A 24,425-nucleotide genomic window follows, 5' to 3' on the forward strand; every position below is an offset into this window, starting at 1 on the left:
GCTGGCAGGGAGGAGGCAGAGACTGTTTATTGAGGGTGGAGGGTTGGACAAGTGGCAGGACGCCTGGATAAATTAGGTCTGCCGTTCTTAGTCAGTTTCACACTTAAGGGACATTTAAGGGACCCAGCCTGTAAAGTAGAGGCCCAGTCAGGTCATCCAAACTCTGGCAGTCTGAGCTGAAGCCGCCTTAAATGAAGAGAGATGCATAAGATATGTACTTTAGCAACAAGGCTTAGTGGGGAATGCTCTGGACTTGCAGGAAGGATGCAAGAAGCGGTGGGACGTAGGGTCTACCTCTCCAAGCCTCCTTTTCCTCCTCTTATAGAGGGGGACTCTCATAATAATGGGATTCATAATATCTGCCCAGTTTAGGTGAAGAATCCGCAGAATGACTCAGGAGGAAGGTCTGCGCAGCCACTACCCACCCGCCCCCCGCCCCGGTACTCCCCAGGCCGGGGTTGCCTGCCTGAGATGGATAAATAGGTCTTTCTCAGACCAGTTCATACTGAAGAACATTTAAGGGGCCAGGTCCCTAAGTAGGGGCCCAGCCGGGCGATGCAAACTCTGGCGGTCGGAGCTGTTCATACCCCGGCCGCTTTGCCCGGTCCGCTTGCTTCTAGACCGGCCGGGCCTGTCCTGTGCCTCGTCCTGGTGTCCCCGCAAAGAGCAATGCCAGCCGGGAGCGGGGGCGCTGCCGGGGCCTCCTGGCCCCTGGGGCTGCGCCACCGTCCTGCTGCCGCCCTCCTGTGGCCGCTGCGAGGCGACCTCCGGCCGCGCTGCGGGCCCCCTCCCACGGCCGGTGACATCACCGCATTCCCGTCCCGGCTCCTCCCGCCTGCAGCTGCAGTGACAGGCGAGCCGGGCCCGGTGGCGGAGAGGAAGTGCGGGGCCGCCGCGCCGCGCCGAGCCAGTCCCAGCCGAGGCCGGCTCCCGGGCGGCTCGGGTGACAGTGTCGCGGCCGCCGGGCGCAGCGCCGGGCACGCGCCGGGCAGAGCCGAGCGCCAGGCGGACGCTTCAGCAGAGACGCGGGGAAAATGGCTGATGACTTTGGCTTCTTCTCGTCGTCGGAGAGCGGGGCGCCCGAGGCGGCGGAGGAGGACCCGGCGGCTGCCTTCCTGGCCCAGCAGGAGAGTGAGATCGCGGGCATAGAGAATGACGAGGGCTTCGGGGCACCTGCCGGCAGCCATGCGGCCCTCTCCCAGCTGGGACCTGCGAGTGGGGGTGAGTCAGTACAGGGGCCTGGGAACTGGGGGCGCCTGGGGCTCGCACCCGGGTACCTGGCCGCGCAGACCCGGCCCCCGGGCCCTGCGGTGGAGAGAAAAGGGCCTGCTGTGGCCAGCCAGGAGCAGGCCTAGGGCTGAGAGGGACCTGGTAGATATGGGGAGGAATCTTATTGGATTCTGAGGCCCTGCCTGGCGGCTGTGGACCTGGTAGCTCCACGGACAGGAATTTGTCATGACATTTCATCCCAGGGCCAGCTCCACCACTGCCTGGCTCTGGAATCCAACATAACCTGGCCCTGAGAGTCCCTTCTGAACCTCCCCCCTTGGCTGGTTGTCCCAGACTCCCAGCTAAGCCCTGCAGGTGTGCGCAGAACCACAGACCTCCCAGCTCCTCAGTCCTAGCTCTTGCCTACAGCTGGCAAAAGCAGAGGACGCTCAGTGCACCAAGAACTCACAAACCTCTCCTGGGGACCACCTGCCATCCTGCAGCCACTGGGTTAGCCACTTTACTTACATTTAGTCATTTCCTATGCATTATTAAACCCATTTCAGAGATGGCAAAACTGAGGCTCAAAAGGTACACCACTGAAACAACTAGTAAGTGGCAGTGAGGATTTAAACCTGTTTCTGTCAGACTCTAAGCCCTCTCCACCTGACCACACTGTCTTCCATATGCCTGGCTCTGAGTTAGACACCAAGGTGGGGGTAGGGGCACAAAGGGCTTCAGTCAGATGTGGTGCTAGCCTCCTGGGGGTTTCTAACTGTCTATTAATGGTTTTCCATGGTGGTCCAGGGCTACTGTGGTTAGCTTTGGAATCAGGGTCCAGGGTCTGGTCCCTTTGATAGCGTGTTTATCAATGATACTCCTGTTCTGGTTCTGGCTGGAAAGAACAGTTTCTTAAAATATTTAGCTAAAAAGTAGATACCTTCATGGGTGCCTCCAAAACAGCCTGTGCTTCTTGTTAATGTTTTCATTTTGGTTGGGGTTTATGGGCCTGTTGGAATCAGTGGTAGCTTACATAATTAAAAAAAAAAATGTTCCTTATCGTCATATTTGTTTTTATTCAACCTTTACTGAGTGCCTACTGTGTGCCAGGACCACTGGGGATATAGAAATGAATAGGACAGTTTCTGTGGCTGTAGGAGCTTGAAGCATCTCAGTACCCCATTGATAAAAGAAATGAAACAAGCCTTTTGTAACATCTAAGAAACTGGAGGCCCAGAGAGCCTGAGTGTCTTGCCCAAAGTCTCACAGCCATGAGTGACAGATCTAAGACTTGATCCTAACCCTCCCAACTTTGGGCCCCACACTCTTTCAAATGATGTGGCCGTCACCCTAGGAGGTAATGGGATGGAGGGGTGGCTTTGTGACCCAGCCAGGCCAAGAGTGGAGTCTTCTCAAACAGCAGCTCCTAGCACCTCATCATGGATGCTCACACATTCCAGGGAACTCCTAGGAAATGCCTGCCTATAGTCATGCACCAGTATTCATTAGTCCACACCTCCTCCTTGAAACCACCAGTTTTTTCAATCTGGCTTGGCCTGCGGGAGGCCCTGCTGAGAAGAGCTGTTATCAGAACCCTCTGAGAGAGAAGGGCAGGTAGAAACTAGGCTAAGGACAGCCAGAGGCGTCTGGGAGTTGAGCAGGTTGTGGCCTATCCCAGGACAGTGGGGCTCCAGGGGCTTACAGCCTGGATGAGAGGTTCCCTTTGTGGCAGGAGTGGGGTACAGTTTGACCCCAGACTGGAGGTAGCAGGGAGAAAAGCAGAGACATGGCCCTCTGAAGGCCTTCCAGACTCATACTTGCTGAAGCTGCAAATGTTCAGCTGCCCTCCTAAGTGGGACCTGAAGATCAGGGAGGTAATATGGGATGATGGCTCAGTAGGTGGCCAGACAGCATGGAGTTGATCTGACCTTCCTAGGCCTAGATGGTGCTGAGCAAGTAATCTTTCCTAACCAGCGATAGTGCCAGAAGCCAGGATAGGATGGAGAAAAAGTGCCTTGGCCTGTTGGGAGCTGGAGGAAGCTGGCTTCCGGAGCTGCCACCAATCAACACTTCTGTGGCTGTTCTCTTAGATGTTGCCACTGTGCTGACTGCCCTGCCGTTGGACTCCCTGTTACCCCTGGGGAAAGAGGTATCCGATATAGGCCTGCGCCTCAGCCACATTGAGCCTCTCCTCTGGGGCTGGATCTGTGGCCAGCCTGAGCAATGGACACTTTGTTTCCATTCATCAGCCTTGGGTAGGGCCCCAGAAGGTTTACATTTTCACACCCAGATTTCTGAGCCCTGGCCTGGCTCTGCCCCTGACTTGCCCAGTCAGTTCCTGGCAAGCCTGTTTCCCCTGCTGGGCCTCAGTAAGCTCCCAGGAATGTTCTGGACCCTGTCTGCCCTTGTTCCAAAAGGGGTCAGGAATCTGAGGGAAGCAACACCCACAGGGTTATCTGTGGGACTCATATCTGCTGCGCTTCTAGTCTGCAGGCCTCTGACTATGGACATATGATTATAAATGTGCAATAATCAGAAAGCATTATGGGAACAGATACTCAATTCTGTGTGTGGGTGTGTGTGGATTCTCGAAGAGCCTGAAATTTCGTCTCCAGAGGAGCAGTCAGGGGACTGAGAAACTGAGGCAGAGACTTTTGAAAGGCCAAGGTAGGCACAAGGACTGTGGACCAGGGACCTGAGACTGGTCTGGTCAGAGTGGGGTGGGGCCTCCAGAAAGGCCAAGTGTACAGACTGACATAATCATGAATGTGCCCTGATAGCATTAGGCCCTGGTAGAGGAGATGTCCCAGGAGAAGCCCCTACACAGAAGATGCTGCCACTAAAACTCCATCAGCTCCCTGCTGACTGAGGGATGAGGCCACCTACATAGGAGAAGCCCTAGCTGAATGGGTAGGAATGACAGCTGACATAGTTGGTCAGAAGCAATCACTGTTTGAAAATAGTCAATTATAATGTATATCAACCAGGGATTATTTCCATAAGATTAAGTATCCCTCCCTTCAGTCCCCAGGCTGAAATCACTGTGGTTCCTGCTTACAGCTCTAGCTGGCTGGTAAAGGGGTACTTGTCTGTCTGTGGGAAGCTGGTGTGGCCTCCTGTGGCTCTTTGGCAGGAGGCATCACAGTTTCTGAGATGCCTTAGGCAGACCTTGCAGGTAGCAGTGGGCCCAAAAGAGCAATTCACCTTCCATTTAGCTGGCACTCGCTGCTCAACTGTTCACCCATTCTGTGCAGGAACCCTTAGGAGCTGAACACGATACAGAGACTGGCTTGAGAAGGGAGTGCATGACCCTTGGAAGGTCACAAATAACTGCATAAGAGTGTGGGGGATGCTATACAATATTCTGCGATATCCCAGAGCTGGAACCTTCCATCAGTGTCTAGGGAAGTAGGGGAAGTGATAGAGGGCTTCCCAAAGGAGGTGACTTGTGAGCTGGGCCTTGGAGAATGGCTCCAGAGAGCATTCTTTAGAGAGAGAAGCAGGAAGAAAGGCATGGGGTGCAGACTGCTGTGTTTGGAGAAGGAGGAAACCAGAATAGGTTTCGTGAGAGGGACTGGTGGGAAGTGAGGCAGGGAAGTAAGTGGGCAGGGCCAGAGTGTAGAGATTCTCACGTACTATGGTCTGAGGTTTGACGTACTCATTCAACAAATATTTATTGAGCCTCTAGTATGTGCCAGGCACAGTTTTATTTTATTTTATTTATTTTTATTTATTATTATTTTTTTAGTGTTTATTTATTTTTGAGACAGAGACAGAGCCTGAGCGGGAGAGGGGCAGAGAGAGAGGGAGGCATAGATTCTGAAGCAAGCTTCAGACTCCGAGCTGTCAGCACAGAGCCTGATGCGGGGCTTGAACTCACAAACCCGCGAGATCATGACCTGAGCTGAAGTTGGACGCTTAACCGACCGAGTCACCCAGACGCCCCGCCACACACTGTGTTAGATGCTGGGTCCCAGCAGTGGACAAAACAAAGTCCCTGCCCTCATGAGGGTCCATTCAAGTGGGGAAGGTACATAATAGGCACATGCACAAAAAAGCCTATCAGGCTGAGGGGTAAGTAGAGAAATACTGCAGGGGAAGGAGGGAGCGGTGCCAGAGGGGTAAATGTCCGGGGTGGTCAGGGAAGGCCTCTAATAAGACAACATTTGGGCAGAGGCTGAAGAGAGATAAGGGAACAGCCTGTGTGGCTATGGGTAGGAAGCCCTTCCAGGCAGAGGGAACAGTCCCAAAGGCAGGAGCAGGCCCTACAGGCCACTGCAGTTCATGAGAGGTGGATATTTTTTCTGGTTTGTTTTTATTATATTTTTAATCAGAAGAGTGACATAGGTAAGTGTATGCTTTACAAAACATCAACCCTGGCAGATGGTTTGAAAGAGGGTTGGGAGAGTGTGACACTGGAGTCAGGGAGGCCTGTGAGTGGACAAAAGCCATCCATTCTTTTTCTGATATGTTTTATTCATGTTTATTTAACACACGTCTCTGAACTCTTACTGTGCCCACTTCTGGAGAAGACAGTGGGGAGGAGAAAGGACACAAGTATGGCCCTCTAGGTGTTTGCCACTAACAGGGCAGATAGAGCGGACAGGGGGCAGAGGGCAGAGGGCAAATTTGAGGGTCACTGTTGCAGCAAAAGCCACAGGAATTTGTGACTAATCAGCTGTCAGGGAAAGGGACCAGGAGGAGTCATTGTTGAGGGCAAAAGAAAATCCTTTTGGGAGGAGCGGAAGGAGGAAAAATAGGCCAGGTGCTGCCTGGTGGGGGCTGCAGTTCCTGCTCTTCCAGGTGGAGCAGTTGCTCAAGGCATCGCAGGGACAGGCAGGGACGCGCTGGGCCCCTCTTCCTTAGCTCTCACAGACACCGCCCTGAGCCTACAGCACCTCTATCTCCTCACCAGGCACAGGCTCCACAGGCAATCAGGCCATTCCTAGCCATGGCCGAGGGTGAAGTCATCTCAGGTAGGTGAGGGGCTATTACTGGCTGGGTGGCTCTTGGCAATCATAAGCCTCTCTGGGCCTCAGTTTGAGTATCTGTAAAATGGGTTGATAACGTCATCACAAAGTTGTGGTGACAATCAAATGTGATAACGGCTGTGAGAAGGATTTGTGAAGAGTCATGGATGGAGCCCAACTTATTTATGCATCCAGTATGTCTACGTGGGGAGGGGGTGTTAACACACACATGGGCATAGGCAGAGGATGGCTCAGGGAGCTAATGTAGAACCATTCTGTGCTTGCTTTAAGCTGAGCTATGAATAATGCCATTTCTTTGTTCTCTTTCTAGCTGGTTCTGAGGACATGGGGACCACCATCAACGGAGATGTGTTTCAGGTAAGCAAGATTCTGTGTTAGTCGTGGTAGGGACCAACAGCCTGGGTCTCAAAAACTTATGGTCCCATCATCAGAAGGATTAAGGCTGCAAGTTATTCTGGTCATTATGTCTGATGCATTGGGATGGGGAATATAGATGAGGGTTTTGACATGTTTTCTTTCTTCCTTCCTTCCTTCCTTCCTTCCTTCCTTCCTTCCTTCCTCCCTCCCTTCCCCCCTTCCCATTGTGTAGGGGAAGGGAGTGAAGAATAAGAACCACTAGAGACAGGGATTGATGGTGCGTGGCCTCAGGTTGCCCATGGTGATGTCCATCAGGGAGAGAGAGATAAAGTGGCCCACAGTGGCACAGATGTACACTGGGCCCTGCACACATGTGTACCATGGATGGGAGGTTGAACTGACCATCTCTAACATGTCTGAGCATTTTAAGTGGGCAGATCTTTGATCCACTGATTCTACTTCTTAGAATTTTCCCTAAGGAGGGGTGCCTGGGTGGCTCAGTCAGTTAAGCATCTGACTTCGGCTCAGGTCATGATCTCACGGTCTGTGGGTTCGAGCCCCATGTCGGGCTCTGTGCTGACGGCTCAGACCCTGGAGCCTGTTTCAGATTCTGTGTCTCCCTGTCTCTCTGCTCCTCTCCCGCTCACACTCTGCCTCTCTCTCTCTCAAAAAATAAATAAACATTAAAAAAATTAAAAAAAATTTTTCCTAAGGAAAGAATTGGACAAGGACTCCCATACTCCCAGATGTTTGCACGATTATTTATTTTTTTTAATGTTTATTTATTTTTTGAGAGAGAAAGACAGAGAACAGAGACAGAGACAGAGCATGAGTGAGGGAGGGGCAGAGAAAGAGGAAGACACAGAATCCAACACAGAGCCTGACATGGGGTTTGAACCCACGAACTGTGAGATCATGACCTGAGCCAAAGTCGGATGCTTAACTGACTGAGCTACCCAGGTGCCCCTGCAGGACTCTTTATAAGAGCAGACAAACTATATGGTGAGCATAGCATAACATATACGTAAGTTGAATTCCTAAATTGTACACCTGAAACTAATGTAACATTGTATGTCAACTACACTCAAATAAAAGTTAAAAAAAAAAACAAAAAAACAAAAAAACAAACTGGAAACAACCTGAGTGTCCAGCATCAAAGGACTGAGTAGGTAAACTGGAAAACCGTGCTGTTGTTTAAAAGAGCAATCAGAGCTTTCTGTATTGACATGAAAAGAGGCCCACAATATATTAAGTGGAAAAGCCCGTTGCAGAATAATATGCACAGTATGGTCCAGGTTTTTATTGTAGAAATCTGTTTGCACAGAATATCTGAAAGGATGTGTACCAACTGTTAACAATGCTTAACAGTGGTTAGTCCCAAGGTTGGGCGTGAGATAAGAAAAAGGCTTTCACTTTCACTGGATTGTTTTAAAATTCCTCATAGTAGTCTTATAACACACACACACACACACACACACACTCACACACCACCTTTTTCTAGTTAGACTGCCCTCTGTACTTGCCTACTGCCTCCCCTCATTTGTACACAAATCGGTTTAAGAGTCCGTAGACTGGGAGAACTTGGACCACAAATGGCATCCCCAGGACCCCCACAGTTGCAACAGTCCCTCCCCACCCATGCTTAGTTGAGGTAAAGTCTTTGCTGGATGAGGCTTAATTCTCACTGGCTGGGTCAAAGAGCCTTGACCCCTGGGGCTGCAGCTTCAGGATCTCCTGAGCCCCACCCTATTGAAGAGCTAGCCTCCCAAATCCTCAGTGGGGAATAAACAATACTTTCTTATGTAAGAGGGATGGGCTGGTACCTTACACAAGGAACCTAGCCAAGTCCCATTTCTGGAAAATTACTCAACTATCGGCGAGCTAGAAAAGTCAGGCTCTAGGACTTTAGGAACTTTGTGTCCCTTCCGGCCTGAGAGCTCCAAGTAAGCAGCATTTATTCCTGTACAGTTTGGTAGGTCATAGAGTTCAGGCGGCCCCTGTCCTGGGCACACTCAAAAGGACTTCACTTGACCCAAAAGGTCTGTGTCCTAAAGTGGACCTGGAGCTGGAGATATACTTAGGACCACAGAAATACTTAGAACACTATGAGCAAGATAATTTTCCCTTTCGGGGTGCCTGGGTGGCTCAGTCAGTTAAGCGTCTGACTTTGGCTCAGGTCATGATCTTGCAGTCCATGAGTTCGAGCCCCGAGACAGGCTCTGTGCTGACAGCTCAGAGCCTGGAGCCTGCTTCAGATTCTGTGTCTCCCTCTCTCTCTGCCCCTCCCCCACTCACACTCTGTCTGTCTCTCTCCTTCAAAAATAAATAAACATTAAAATTTTTTTTTTTTTTTAATAAAGAAATGCCAATGCTTAGGGGCACCTGTGTGGGTCATTCAGTTAAGCGTCTGACTTTGGCTCAGGTCATGATCTCACAGTTTGTGGGTTCGAGCCCTGCATTGGGCTCTGTGCTGACAGCTCAGAGCCTGGAGCCTGCTTCAGATTCTGTGTCTCCCTCTCACTCTGCCCCTCCCCCACTCATGCTCTGTCTCTCAAAAGTAAATAAACATTGAAAGAAAATTAAATTAAATAAAAAAAAAGATAATTTTCCCTTTCTATAGGTTAAGATCTTGAGGTCTTCTCCTTTCCTGGCCCCCCAGACTTACTTTCTATTCCCCATAGGGAACCCCGGGGCTCCTTCCCTGTCTCAATGGGAACTCTTATTCTCACTGCTAATAATCCAGGTGTGTTTATGTGTAAATCATTTCACTCCATGCCATTCTAGAACAATTACGGAGAGGGGAGGGGTCATGGATGAGATGAGTCACTCAGGAACCTAGTGGCAAAACTGTTCTCCTAGATCTCCTGCCCCTGATCTGGTGCCCTTTGTCCCACCCCCTTGTGCTGGAACTGGCTGGCTGCAGCCCCCGAATCTTAGGTAGAAAGCCCATGCAGACTTTTTGAGGATTGAGCATAGACCAGGGTCTGGTTTGTGCTGTGGAAGGAGGACAGGGGGAAGCCTTGCTTGTACATGCCCAACACTGTCAAGTGTCCTGGGCAGAGCTTTCTTACTACATTTCTTATTCTTTCCTGGCAGCCTCCAGACCACAAGGGGGTCCAGCTATAAACCTGGTCTTCAAGGCGTAAGGATAAGTCTGCCCACACCTATTCCAGTTCCATCTAGCACCGCCAGGGACAGGATAGAAGGTCCCTGCAGGACTCCCCCCTCCTGCACAAACTCTCTCTCCCCCCATTCACTGCCATCATCCCCCTTTGAGCTACTTAGAGGAATCAATGGCTCAGCTTAGCTTAGCTTTAGATGGACAATCCCAAAGACGGATATGCTTCATCCTCCTGACTATCTCCAGAGTCACAGCACATCCTCGGCCAGCCTGACCCGGGGAGGCTCTCATAATGATGTCCAGCAGAGAGGTCTCTCAGGAGAGGGGTGCTGGGCAACTGGACCAAGATAAGCCTGGCCCTGACTATGGCTTCCTGCTTTTTGGTCCTGGCCATTCTTGCCCCCTTCTCTGTTGAGCTTGGGGGTGCTCAGAGCATTCCTGCAGCCACTGGGAAGCCCACCTGAGCTGCCAGCCTGCAGCTGACCTGATTTCCTCTCTGGGACACTCAAGTGGTTAAAGAGGAGCCCTGCTGTGGCCCCCAACCTCGCTGCTCACTGGCAGGGGTTGGGAAAATAAGTCCACAGAGCAGCCAGAGAAGAGGAGCCGGTAAACAACTTCCCAGGACTCAGTGTGCTGGCAGCACTGTGGTGCTCTTCCTGGACATGGTGCAACATGGGCCGGCATGCACAGGGCCTGTTTGGCCCCAGCAGTGAGCCACACAGCCCTGCTGGCCCCCACACATGCACATCCTCTCCAGGTTACAAGGGGCCCACGGCAGTTATCCCATGTGGGCCCTGCTTCACACTCCGAGTGGGATGTCGCCACTCCCATTCATTATCTATTTATATTTTTAAGAAAGTTTATTTATTTTGAGAGAGAGTGTGTGTGTGCATGCGAGCAGAGGAGGGGCAGAGAAGGAAGGAGAGAGAGAGAATCCCAAACAGGCTCCACGCTGTGAATGCAGAGCCCAATGCGGGGCTTGGACCTGTGAACCATGAGATCATGACCCGAGGCAAGATCGAGGGTCGGATGTTTAACCGACTGAGCCACCCAGGTGCCCTTCGGGGTGACGTTTGTAAAGGCAAATCGACCAGCTGTTGTCCTCTTCAAAGAAGCTTGCTTGTAATGGAGGACAGAGATCCAGAGAGGAGTGATGCTAGTGCAGGATGGTAAGGCTCAGATACAGGGGTGGTATGAAGAGCTAGGAATCCAAGGGGCACCTGGGTGGCTCAGTCGGTTAAGCGTCTGACTTTGGTTCAGATCATGATCTCAAGGTTCCTGAGTTTGGGCCTCCATCAGGCTCTGTGCTGACAGCTCAGAACCTGGAGCTCGCTTTGGATTCTGTGTCTCCCTCTCTCTCTGCCCCTCTCCTGCTCACTCTCTGTCTCTGTCTCTCTCTCAAAAAATATTTTTTTTTTAATTTTTTTTTAACGTTTATTTATTTTTGAGACAGAGAGAGACAGAGCATGAACAGGGGAGGGGCAGAGAGAGAGGGAGACACAGAATCCGAAACAGGCTCCAGGCTCTGAGCTGTCAGCACAGAGCCCGACGCGGGGCTCAAACTCACGGACTGTGAGATCGTGACCTGAGCCGAAGTCGGACGCTTAACCGACCAAGCCACCCAGGCGCCCCTCAAAAAATAATTTTTAAAAATTAAAAAAAAAAAAGCAAGGAATTTGAGTTCTTAACAGTGTGTCAGGCATCACCCAAGAGCTTTACATGTAAGCTCATTTCATCCTCCCGACACCCCTATGATGTAGGTTCTGTCATTATTCCCATTTTACAGACCAAGAGGAGGATGCATCGAGAGGTTTAATAGCTTGCTCTAGTTAGACAGCTGTGAAAAGCTGGGACTTGAACCAGGCCAGGTGCTGCACTGAATCAGGGAGTACAATAGAGAGGGGATGCTGGAGGTGGGTTTCCAGGCTGCCCGGGGGCATGTGGTGGTCTTGGCTGATAGGAAAGTGTGTGCAAAGTACAGAGGGTGAGGCAGTCTGTGTGGGCCTTGCCCGGAGCCTGGGGCCTGCCGCAGACAGGTGTGTGGGTGTGAGAGAGATGGGGGATGGGCCAGGGGGGGGGGGTCACTTGGAGGAGTGGGCGTAGTCTCTAATCTTGGGCAAGTAGACTTATCTGAGAGACCGAGTAAGCGTGTCACAAATCACGTGACACAGAAGTGACTTTGGTCCCTGCTGCTATGTGGCCAGTAAGTTCACACACACCCAGGAATTCAGTTGGAATCTCAGCTCCACCAGTTCCCAGCTGGGTGACCTTGGGACTCTAGAGCTAGAATTTCTCTACCTGTAAAACACCGATCATAAAATCCATCGTGTAGTGTTGTAAAGATCAAAGAGAACTGTTTAATTGTGATTTCTCTGTAAGTTTTAAAGCACTATAACCTGGGAATCTTAATTTTAGGGCAGGTTTTATGGAGATGGTGGGCCTGAAGGACACCACTGTTACACAATTCCTGCTCAAGAGACCCTTCTCCAGCCCACACCCCCCACCCTTTCTCCTCCCATGCCTGGCAGCATCAATGTACCCAGAGTTTCCCAAAGGCACTGGCCCCACAAGGTCCTCAACGCTGTTGGCTCTGGTCTGAAATGACCTTTCCATGTCTCTTCCCATCCTGCTATACCCCCAGGCTAAAATGGCTGTGTCCTCTCTTGACCCCTCTCTTTACCTGACCTGTGTTATAGTGCATAGCCCAGCCATGGTCCTCATTTGTGAGGGACTCTCCATGCCAGACTCCCTAAGGGAATGGGTTGTCTTATTCATCCCTGTCCCCAAGCCCAAGCATATGATAATTCATTCAATGAATGTTCTAGAAATCCTGCAGCGGGCCTTCCCTGTTTTAGGTACTCTACAGAGGTAGGCTTGGGACTCACTTACTTGATTGGGGCAGGTGGGAGACAGATTGTAAACACGTAAACAAACAAATCATTTCAGATGGCAAGTAGTGCCATGAGGACCATGAAACCCGGCACCTGAATAAACACATATACACAAAAGTAACTGCAGTTGTCTGCAGATGGGACATTCTGTAAGATTGGGCAGGAGGCCTGGCGGCCTGGCCTCAGGACAGTCTTTTTCCAAAGGGGGCAGGGTGGGGCTCACTCAGCATTAGTGATCAACTTGTGTTCTCCAGATTAGGGCCCTTGGGTGTGGTGAGAGACTGTCTAAATTGAAGTGTAATGCTGTGCTGGAAAGAGGAATAGGGCAGTGTTCCAACTGTCCCACCCAAGGCTGGGCCTGAGCCCAGGGAGGTGCCAGGCTACATACCCTGCTCTGGGCCTGCCCTTCCCTCTCCCCCCAGACAGCTGGAGACTGCAGCCCTCCTGTTCCCCGCTGTGTGCTCCTTCACCCTGGCTGCCCACACCCCTTTGGGCAAGCGTTTACCCAGCACTTCCTCTGATCTGGGCACATCAGGCTCCAGGGATATTTATCCATGCAGCCACTGCTTATTGAGCACTGATGTGTGCCAAGGACAGTGGGGAGCACTCCTGGACAGAGGGCGCCCCAGACACTGTCTTGTGGGGAGAAGACATTAAACACCAAAGTTCCTGACAGTTTTGATGAGTGCTTGAAGGAAGAGCACAGGGAGCGATGGAAGGATGGAACAGGGAACCAGAGGCTATAAATAAGGTCCAGCTTTGCCCACCAGGACCTCCTGGTTCAGCGGGGAGACTCTTGTGCAGAAGGTGAAGGCCGTGATAGAGCACAGAGAAGAAGGGGTGTGAAATCTGCCAAGGGGGTGGATATCCCAGAGCTGGTGACTTCAGAGCTGGAAACTCGTGGGATGGAACAAGATTTCATCAGCTGGAGAAGGGAGGGGAGACAATTGCAGCTAAAGCAGGAGACAGAGGCGGGGCTGCAGGACTGTGTGGGGTGTGTGCAGACTGGAATGTGTAGGACCAGCAGAGTGCCAGAGGAGGAGGCAGGAGATGGGGCTGGACTGGAAAAGGTTTCTGGCTTTGCGAGACCAGAGGGGAACCACATCCTTGCTGGGCTGAGCTCTCAGCCCCAGCACTTGGGAGTCCCTAGCTCAGGCAGGCAGCACAGGGAAGTGGGCAGAGCCCTGGCCTGGGAGTCAGAAGCCTGGATGCCTGCCACTACAGCATGCCATCTTTCCTGGCCTCAATTTCCTCCCCTATAAAATGAGAATGAATAATTATGATAATTATGATAATTCTACCATTCATTGAGCCATCACCCCATGCCAGGCACTCTTCTTCTTCTTCTTCTTTTAAGTTTATTTATTTATTTTGAGAGAGACAGAGAGAGTGCAAGTGAGGGAGGGGCAGAGAGAGAAGAAGAGCGGGGGAATCCCAAGCAGGCTCGGCACAGTCAGTGCGCAGAGCCCAATGCAGGGCTCGAACTCACAAAACCATGAGATCATGACCTGAACTGAGATCAAGAGTCAGGCACTCAACTGACTGAGCCACCCAGGCGCTCCCAGGCACTCTTCTAAATGTCTTACAAATACTGTCACGTCAAATGCTCACAACAGCTCTTAGAAGTAGTTTTATTATTGTTCTCAGTTTCAGATGAAAAAACAGGCCCAGCAAGGCTTATACCACTGTGCAGTCTTAGCCATGGCCATCCTGCCTATCTCAGCGCTGCCTGTTCACTTAGCAGATGCTAATTGAGTATCTTCTGTGTGTCAGGCACTGTGCTGGGCACAGAGGACAGGGTGATGAGCAGGCTAGGCAAGGACCCTACTGTCACGAAGGTGACATTCTGATGGAGAAGGCAGACAATGGACAAGCAAACATAAAGTGAGACTTTTTTCAGACTGTGTAAGTGCTAGTGGGTGAATAAGATTGTAATAGAGAGAGACTTTAATAATAGTAACACAAGGGACTCGCTGTGCCAAGAAGTGTTCAAAATCTTTTCCATTTTTTTACTATATATTCTTAAAATATTTACTGATTAGAGAGAGAGAGAAAGAGAGGGCAAACGCAGGGGAGGGGCAGAAAGAGAGGGAGAGAGAGAATCCCAAGCAGGCTCCACACTGTTTTCTTAGAGCCTGATGCAGGGCTTGATCTCACGAACCATGAGATCACGACCTGAGCCGAAATCAAGAGTTGGACACTCAACCGATTGAGCCACCTAGGTTCCTCCAAATCCTTTACATTTTAAAACTGATTTCAACCTTACATCAGTGTTAAGGTGGATAGTCTTACTGAGCCTTCTTCATGATGAGGAAAGTGAGGCACAGGGAGGCTGAGTAACTTTCCCTGGGTCCCCCAGTGGGAAGATTGCTGGCAAAGGGCACAGCAAGTATAGAGGCAGGGTCTAGTCATAGTCACCAGAGGCAGCAGGAGGGAGATTGTTGGGGACTGCTGGGAAATCCAGATGCAGGGGGTGTCTTGGCAGTGAGGCAGCAGAGACAAAGGGGCAGGTGCACGAGCTGTGCACGCTGCTGTGTATTTGTGCCCTAGGAGGCTAACGGTCCAGCAGACGGCTATGCGGCGATTGCCCAGGCTGACAGACTGACTCAGGAACCTGAGAGCATCCGCAAGTGGAGAGAGGAGCAGAGGAAACGGCTGCAGGAACTGGGTAAGGGCCAGGCTGAGGTTCGGAGCAGCTCCAGCTGGGTTGACTGTTTGGGATATGGTGGGGGGTGGGGAATCCTTAGGATAGAGGACCCCCTTCCCCCTGCACTGCCTTAATATGGGTATTGGGTGAGGTTGGGCCCTGAGGCTGCCTGCCAAGGGCCAAGGGGAGAAGCAGCCAGGGCAGCTGTGCTCTCACATTCTTACAAGAAAGCTGCCACTTATTCTCCTGTTGGGATCACAGATGCTGCCTCCAAGGTGACAGAACAGGAGTGGCGGGAGAAAGCCAAAAAGGACCTGGAGGAGTGGAACCAGCGCCAGAGTGAACAAGTCGAGAAGAACAAGATCAACAACCGGTGAGAGGAGCTATGGGCACATGAGGGCAGCTATAGAAATTTGAGGAGGCCGTGGGGATCTGAGGGGACTATAGGGACATGAGGGGACTGTGGGGACATAAGGGGGCTGTGGGGACATGAGGGGACTATGGGGACATGAAGGGATTGTGGGGACATGAGGGGACTGTGGAGACATGAAGGGACTGTGGGGACACGGGTCTGTGAGGACACGAGGGGACTATGGGTACATGAGGGGACTGTGGGTACATGAGGGGACTGTGGGGATATGAGGGGGCTGTGGGGACACGAGGGGACTGTGGGGATACAAGGGGACTGTGGGGACATGCGGGGACCATGGGGACACGAGGGGACTGTGGGGACACGAGGGGGCTGTGGGGACATGAGGGGACTGTGGGGATACAAGGGGACTGTGGGGACATGCAGGGACCGTGGGGACACAAGGGGACCGTGGGTACACGAGGGGGCTGTGGGGACATGAGGGGACTGTGGGGATACAAGGGGACTGTGGGGACATGCGGGGACCATGGGGACACGAGGGGACTGTGGGGACATGAAGGGACTGTGGGGACACGGGTCTGTGAGGACACGAGGGGACTATGGGTACATGAGGGGACTGTGGGTACATGAGGGGACTGTGGGGATATGAGGGGGCTGTGGGGACACGAGGGGACTGTGGGGATACAAGGGGACTGTGGGGACATGCGGGGACCATGGGGACACGAGGGGACTGTGGGGACATGCAGGGACCGTGGGGACACAAGGGGACCGTGGGTACACGAGGGGGCTGTGGGGACATGAGGGGACTGTGGGGACACGAGGGGACTGTGGGGACATGCGGGGACCGTGGGGACATGAGGGGACCGTGGGGACATGCGGGGACCATGGGGACACAAGGGGACCGTGGGTACATGAGGGGGCTGTGGGGACATGAGGGGACTGTGGGGACATGAAGGGATTGTGGGGACATGAGGGGACTGTGGAGACATGAAGGGACTGTGGGGACACGGGTCTGTGAGGACACGAGGGGACTATGGGTACATGAGGGGACTGTGGGTACATGAGGGGACTGTGGGGATATGAGGGGGCTGTGGGGACACGAGGGGACTGTGGGGATACAAGGGGACTGTGGGGACATGCGGGGACCATGGGGACACGAGGGGACTGTGGGGACATGCAGGGACCGTGGGGACACAAGGGGACCGTGGGTACACGAGGGGGCTGTGGGGACATGAGGGGACTGTGGGGACACGAGGGGGCTGTGAGGACACGAGGGGGCTGTGAGGACCTGAGGGGACTGTGGGGACACGAGGGGACTGTGGGGACATGCAGGGACTGTGGGGACACAAGGGGACCGTGGGTATACGGGGCTGTGGGGACACGAGGGGACTGTGGGGACATGAGGGGGCTGTGAGGACATGAGGGGGCTGTGGGAACACGAGGGGACTGTGGGGACTTGAGGGGGCTGTGGGGACATGAGGGGGCTGTGAGGACCTGAGGGGACTGTGGGGACATGAGGGGGCTGTGGGGACACAAGGGGGCTGTGAAGACACGAGGGGGCTGTGGGGACATGAGAGGATTTATGGAGACAGGAGGGGGCTGTGGGGACATGAAGCCAGCCATGGGGATAGTGAGACAAGTTATGGGATGGGAACTGTCTTGAGGATGGCGATTTAGTGGCAAGAACATAGAGGAAGTAGAAGCAGAAACCTTCAGGGCTGCTTCCTCAGCTGCCTGTGGAGTTCAGAGTCCTTCAGAGGTGGTACACTGTTGAACTGTCATCTTACCACAACAGAGAGAAGCAAGTTCTGCAGTCAGCAGAAGAGGTCCCAGGACCCTGGCATGGGAGCCAGACTGTCCGGGGCCCAGCAGTTAGCGTCACAGGGAGCACAGGCCTGGCTGGGAGTGAAGAACCAACCTGGGTAGAGGATTTTACTGCCTGTAGAAATGGCAACACTTCAACCCAGAGAGGCTGAAGAATAAAAGGAAGTTAGTGGCTCGTGTAACCGAAAAGGCTGGGGTGGGACTCCAGGTACACTAGGCTCAGGGGCTCAGACAAAGTGGACTGGTGCTCACTTTTACTGTCTCTCCATGCGGCATTCCCCTCTTGTCCCGGGATGGGGCAGAAAGATGGCCACCAGAAGCTCCAGGCTTCTGCCATTCTCTTGGCAACTTCAGTGAAAATAGCATCTTGCTCCCAATAGCTCAGCTGAAATCCTCAACCTGACCCTCATTGGTTTGGTGTGGGTCCTGTGCCCATTCCAGGCCCAGTGACTGTGCCGGGGGAAGGACCCTGATAGTCCAGCGATAGTGTGCATGGGGTCAGTCTCACCCAAACCACAGGGACTGAAGTGGGGCCAGCCTGATCCTGCAAAAGACAATCAGGGGCCCTTCCTGGAAGGGGCGGATGGATGCTGGGCAGGCAGGCAGTGGATGCCCACCAGAGAGCACCTGCATGGACATGGTCTCAGACCACTTCTGAGACTCTGGCCAGCAGCTCTGCCTTTGAGGCTGTGTCCTTCAAGGTACTTGGCCTGCCCAGAAAGGAAAGGCTGGCTCTGGGAAGCTGCCGCACTTCTGTTCAAGAAGCTGCTGCACGCCAGGCTCTGGGTTGGGCCCTGGGGAAACAGAGCTGAGGACCCCGTCGGTATCCTGGAAGAGCTCAGAGGAGACAAGCACACATGTGCAGGTGAACTCAACAGTACAGCTCTCTGCAAGAAGGCCATGGAAGCAAGGGCTGTGGGTGGGGGAGAGACCTCTGTGTCTGAGGACCTGGGCTTGGGAGGATGACTACAAGTTCATTAGGGAAAAGAGGGCAGCATTGGGAGAGGGTATTCTAGATCAGGGAACAGCATAGTATGAAAGAAAGGATGTTGTGTCTCAGGCACCAGGGAGTCAGGGAGTGGTAGGAGGGAAGACAGGAAGGAGGGGTCACGGGTGAAGGGCCTCCAATAACAGGGCTGGATAGATGGGGTAGTGAGGAGCCATCGAAGATTTGTGAACAGGACAAGTAATACGATCGGCACAGTTTTAGAAGAGGCACTCAGGCCGGTGGAGGATCCCTGCTCTCCTCTCCGGGTTGTGGATAGTTGCCAAGCGTTACAGAACTGTGCTTCCTAACACGCTCCAACTGGAGGTACTAACGCTGTCTCCCTTTCTCTTTAACCCTCTGCCTGTCTGTCTTGCCATTTGTCTTCCCCCACCTAACCCTTCTCTCTCAAGGATCGCTGACAAAGCATTCTACCAGCAGCCAGATGCTGATATCATCGGCTATGTGTACGTGTCTTCTTCGCTCCTCTGTCAGGGACTGGGAGAGGGCGAGGGACCCCTTGTGGGGCTGCCACGGTTTCTTGAGTCTCCTGCTTGTGGGGTATAAATGAGGTGGGGGTGGCAATGACCAGAGCAGGTGGCACTCCAGGGCTAGTGCAGGCACAGACCTTCTCCTCTATCCCTGCGGCAAATGTTTATTGAGCATCTATTCTGCCTGGAGGCAGCTTTGCTAAATCTAAGCAGAGAAAGAATGCACGGGCCATCGCAGCGGGGACAGGCAAATGGTGGGAGGGGCAAATGCAAACAGTCAAACTCCCTCCCTTTGAGAGGCCTCTTAGGGCTGGGAGGTGGGGTGGAGTCTTCTGTTGAACCAAACTTGGACTGTCAGAAGCATAAAGAAGAGATGCTCCCAGGAACACTCCCATTCTCTCCTCCTGCCCCCAAGTGCACTGCTCCTCCTCAAAACTTCGGCCCAAGTTTGGCGACAAGACCCTGCCTAGACCACCCAGGGCCCCTCTCACATGTTCCCCTTTGGAGTCTAGTTAGGACTGTGATTAATCTAGACCTGAGATGGCAGAGGCTTCCTCTCATGTCACCCCCAAATGATTGGTAGTGACAGTCTGGAAGATGTGTTGGGGATGTTGAAGCTAAAGGAAAAGCAGTGATGAATGTGTGATGTCTGCCACGTGCGTGTGTGCCAGTATTTGCTGTTCCTCATTCTGGGTTCACCCTCGGCAGGCCTCTGATGCTGTCTGGGCTAACGCTTCTCTCACAGAGCACAGGACCCACCTGAGAAACAACCTGTTTTTCAGCCAGTTTTTACTGGGACTCGCCCAGTGCCAGTCTCTGTTCAAACAGGAATAAGGCACAGCCTGTCCCCCCAAGTTGCTCATGGTCAGGAGGGTGTTGTCATAAGGGCGGTATGGAAGGGCACATTGAGCTCCAGGAGCCACCGTCTGCTGGGGGAGCGGCTTCAGAGATGCGGGACCTTCAGTATGAGAAGGAAGGGATGTGCTAGAAGAGGACAAGGGCAGCCTCCATGAGTGGAGTGCTGGGGCTGTGGGGATGGATGGGTGGGAGCTGAGGACGGGAGGTCAGCTTGGGGCTAGTTGCAAAATGCCTGTTGTGCCAGATGTATAAGCTGGGACTTGATCCTAAAAGCAGGATCCATAGGTTTCAAACAGAAGAGTGGGATGACAGGGGCATGGGTGCTGGGGAATATACAAGTGGTTGAGTGTTCTTTTTGCGCTTGAGGAAATAGCGCCCAGGGGGCTCCTGAAGAGAGGAAGAGTCTAGATCAGTGTTTCTCAGACTTTTCTGTGCCTATGAATCATTGAGGGATCTGTTGGAGGGAGATTCCAATTCAGTAGGACTGAGGTGAGGCCATGATTCTGCATTTCTTTTTTTTAAATTTTTTTTTTTAACGTTTATTTATTTTTGAGACAGAGAGAGACAGAGCATGAACGGGGGAGGGTCAGAGAGAGGGAGACACAGAATCGGAAACAGGCTCCAGGCTCTGAGCTGTCAGCACAGAGCCCGATGCGGGGCTCGAACTCACGGACCGCGAGATCGTGACCTGAGCCGAAGTCGGACGCTTAACCGACTGAGCCACCCAGGCGCCCCTGATTCTGCATTTCTAACAAGGCCCATGGTGATGCCAATGCTGCTGGACCATGCACCACACTTTGAACAGCAAGGTTAGAGGAGAGCCTCTTGACCTAGAAGGGACAGCTCCTAAGACAGCACGCCTCAGCCCCACTGGTCATCCAACCTCATATAGCCTTTCTCCAAGTCTGCACACACTCACCACTTTGTTAGATTCTCAGGCCAGTGAGACAGATCAGCAAGGTGGAGGCTGATTCTCACTTTATAGGTAAGGAAATGAGTACATGGACGGAAAGGAAGATCACTAGGGAGGGGCCACGTCACCTAATCCAGGGCCAGCTCATTCTTGGCACAGCCTGTAGGCATCACCTAAGAGCTCCCTGCCTGACATGTGCAGAACTGATCCTGCTTGAGATACAGAAGGGGCCATGAGGGGAATGGGGATTTCCAGGGACCCTTGCTTGCCAAATAAGACATAGACCCAGCCCTCTCCACTGGAGATCAGTTATTGTTCTTTTCTTAGATTCCCACATTTGGGTTTTGTCCACTGCACTGTATTTACTGTACTTTGTTTCTCCACGTTCCTTAATCAGTGGCTTCTAGAACTGTCCACCAGAACTTCTGATGAAAAAACCACCAGTTTTCATCCTAACTTGATTCCAACCAAAAGCAAAGACTCCAATGGAGTATTCCCCAGGCTATGGTTCCATGGAGATAAGTCATTCTGGGCTAAAAAGAGCTCTATAGTCAAATATGCTTGGAATGTGGTAGATTCTATCTGCATCTTATACTCCACCTTAGAGGTTCAGGATAAACATCAGTACGTTCAAGGCTTTGAAAGTCTCGCTTTTAAGATCCTCTTTAACTAAATTTTCTATGTGTATTTGACCAGAATGCTTTTCTGGGGGAATACTTATTGGGTCCATAGGACATAGAGGCAATGCTGAACCAGTTAGTAAGGTGGTTAGTCAATGTCCTACCTCTGTCAAGGTTTTGGAAATGTTTAAAATAGCTGAGGTACTACACTAGTGCCTCCAAGGTTCTTTAGTTGTTGGGATTCCCAACAACTTTTATTTTTTTATTATTTTTTTATTTTATTTTATTTTATTTATTTTATTTTATATTTTTATATTTAATTTAATTTAATTTAATTTTATTTTATTTTATTATTTTGAGAGAGAATGAGTGAGTAGGGGAGAGGCAGAGAGGCAGGGAGAGAAAGAATCCCAAGCAGTCTCCGCACTGTCAGCACAAAGCCTGATGCAGGGCTCCAACTCACGAACCGGGAGATCATGACCTGAGCTGAAATCAAGAGTCAGACGCTTAACTGACTGAGCCACTCAGGCGCCCCAGTTGGGAACTCTTGCTGAGGAGGTGAGGCCTGTACTCAGACCTGAATGAAAAGAAGCTACAAGCCACGAGCAGGTATAGGGGAAAGCATTCCAGGAAGAGGTGACAGCCAAGTACAAAGGCCCTGAGGCAGGACCAAAGTAGGCTTCCTTTGATGCCAAGGCTGCTTCTGGGGACCTGAGAGCATAGGACACAGGGCTAACTCTGGACAGAGGACCCAAGAGTAGGCTGGGCAAAGCAGCTTACTCAATGGGAGCACAGCATCACTGATTCAGGGGAAAGACAGACAGCAATGAAATCTCTGTCTTTTCTCCACCTGCAGGGCATCTGAGGAGGCTTTCGTGAAGGAATCCAAGGAGGAGACCCCAGGCACAGAATGGGAGAAGGTGGCTCAGCTGTGTGATTTCAACCCCAAGAGCAGCAAGCAGTGCAAAGACGTGTCCCGCCTGCGCTCAGTGCTCATGTCCCTGAAGCAGACGCCGCTGTCCCGCTAGGTGCCTGTTACAAGCATGGCCACAAAGCATGGGCTGGGCCTGGGCACAGGAGGAGCAGCTGCTTCAGCCAGCGGGGGCAGCACCTCCAGCAGCTGCTACACACAGCCTATTCCGTTCCTCCCCATCTCCCGGGGCTGGGAAGGGAACCCTCACCCCTCTCACCCCATTTCCTCCTAGCCCTGTGGCCCAGCCCTTCACACCTCCTCTCAGTCCACAAAATTGTGACTGTCCCTCCTGACGTATTTTTTTTTTCTTGGCTTAAAGGGTGTGTTGTTAACTCTTTTTACACTTATTTATTATCATTCTCATTTCTCCGGAAGCCATAACTGGTGTCAGGGCTCAGTTTGTGCTTAGAACTTTCCCAGCTTCATGGCCTTGAGACAAGGTGAGGCTATTCCCCCAGAACCCCTCCCAGCTGGAAGTGGGTGTCCCAACTTGTATGTCTGCTGCCTCCCTCTCCAGGAGGAAAGACAACCTCTAATGGAATGCTTTTGCAACCTTGATCCTTGCTGATTCTTGAACAAGCCTGTGAGATAGGGATTCTCTTGTTGTCTTGATATAGCCATGGACACCAAGGCTCCCAGAAAGTAAGAAGCTTCAAGTGGGAGGGAAGAGGCAAGACCAGAAGTTCCCGGTGGTAGCTCCCTCTAAACCTGGGTGAGAGGCTGGTGAAGGTGGCTGCTGCCAGACTCCTTTCTTGGGTTTGGCCAGTACCCTCTAGATGGGGAAGGCTCACTGCTCTCTCTCCTTCAGCTGTGCCCCTCTGTAGATCTGGGATAAATAATCAGTGACCATACATTCTTCCTCTTCAGCCGAGGTTGCAAACAAGCTATGCTTAAGCCATTGTGACCTGCACAATGTTTAAAAAGATTTGAGTAACTACCAACTGTATTAGTTTCCTAGAGTTGCCATTACAAAGTACTGCAGTATATGGCTTAGAACACACATTTATTGTCTCACCATTCTGGATGTCCAAAGTCCAAAATCAAGGTGTCAGCAGGGCCATGGTCCATCGGAAGGCACTAGGGAAGGATCTGTGCAGGCTTCCCTCCCAGCTTCTGGCAGCCTCAGGTATTCTTTGACTTGTAGGTGCATCACTGCAGCCCTGAGTTCATCTTCGTATCATCTATGCATTGTCTTTCTGTCCAAATTTCTCCTTTCATAACAATGTCAATCAGAATGGATTAAGGCCTACTGCAATGACCTCAGTTCAACTTAATTATCAGTAAAGACCCTATTTCCAAATAAGATCACATTCTGAGATACTGGGTTAGGACTTCAACATATCTTTTTTAGGGGAACACAATACCACCAACCACTAAAAATGGTGGCCTTCATCTTTAAAAGTGCCATAGTCCTCACTACTCCACATTGATTCCTTGAATCTTGAGGCAAGGGTCACCACAACATATAGCTTTAAATTTATAATCTCTGCCTTACAACTGAGAGACCATGATGGGAACAAGAAACTTAGTAGGCCCTAGTCATATACTCCTCCATTTTGCAATTTAGATTGTGTTATGGGGCTCAAAAAGTGGGTATGTCTTCTATACTCCCTCTTTTCCTTTCCGGTAGCTTGCAGATGGTGATGAAATTGAAGTCATACATGTTAGGAACTTGGGTCCAAATCAACAGGTTGGATCTGACCACAGTCCAGGAATACTTGTGTGAGATTTTACATGAATGCAAAACTCATAGGTTGCCTCTCTTCTAGAGTTTGCTTAGGTCCAGCCTACTTTCTTCCTTAACCCTGAAACAGTAGGTACACAAACCAGTGACAAGCTTTGTGACTATGTTCTTACCACTCTACCAGGCTACTTCTCTGAGCCTCAGTTTCCTTTTCTGTAAGATGCATCAAGAATCAAGCCAGGATGGTATAGATCAGTGGAGCCCTAGGTGCTCTCAGGTGAGAGTGGGGTGAGGAGTAAAGTGGAGAGCAGAGCCCTCTGCCTTGGACAGGGCCACAGCTGTTGGCCTAGTCTGAACGAAGGTTTTCTGTTGTAAGTTTGAAAATTGACAGAAAGATCAGTTTTTTTCAAATAACATCACTCTAAGGAATCTCTACTTTTAGCAAGTTCCTCAGGTGATCGTTACCAGGAAAGTTCGGGAACGATTAAACT

General features: G+C 51.7%; 1 protein-coding gene across 2 annotated transcripts; it reads left to right on the plus strand.

The window, feature by feature from the left end:
- Positions 1–836: 836 nt before the first annotated feature.
- On the plus strand, positions 837–22,624 carry CLTB (clathrin light chain B). Of its 2 annotated transcripts, XM_042946037.1 has the most exons (6): positions 837–1,221; positions 6,511–6,557; positions 15,120–15,237; positions 15,478–15,589; positions 18,809–18,862; positions 22,134–22,624. In XM_042946037.1, exons 1-6 carry the CDS (start codon positions 1,035–1,037, stop codon positions 22,303–22,305), a joined length of 690 nt encoding a protein of 229 aa, XP_042801971.1. In that variant the 5' UTR covers positions 837–1,034; the 3' UTR covers positions 22,306–22,624. The 2 variants fall into 2 exon arrangements, with proteins under 2 accessions (XP_042801971.1, XP_042801961.1); XM_042946027.1 differs by lacking the exon at positions 18,809–18,862.
- The last annotated feature ends 1,801 nt before the right edge of the window (positions 22,625–24,425 follow it).

Source organism: Panthera leo, chromosome A1 (assembly GCF_018350215.1).
Source record: "Panthera leo isolate Ple1 chromosome A1, P.leo_Ple1_pat1.1, whole genome shotgun sequence".
NCBI classification, from domain to species: Eukaryota; Metazoa; Chordata; class Mammalia; order Carnivora; family Felidae; genus Panthera; species Panthera leo.

Excerpts from the sequence above, each read along its gene's own strand:
- CLTB (XM_042946037.1), top strand. The coding sequence starts at position 1,035 with ATGGCTGATGACTTTGGCTTCTTCTCGTCGTCGGAGAGCGGGGCGCCC. Across the intron at positions 1,222-6,510 it reads GCTGGGACCTGCGAGTGGGG|CTGGTTCTGAGGACATGGGG; the intron begins GTGAGTCAGTAC and ends TTCTCTTTCTAG. Across the intron at positions 18,863-22,133 it reads GCTGATATCATCGGCTATGT|GGCATCTGAGGAGGCTTTCG; the intron begins GTACGTGTCTTC and ends CTCCACCTGCAG.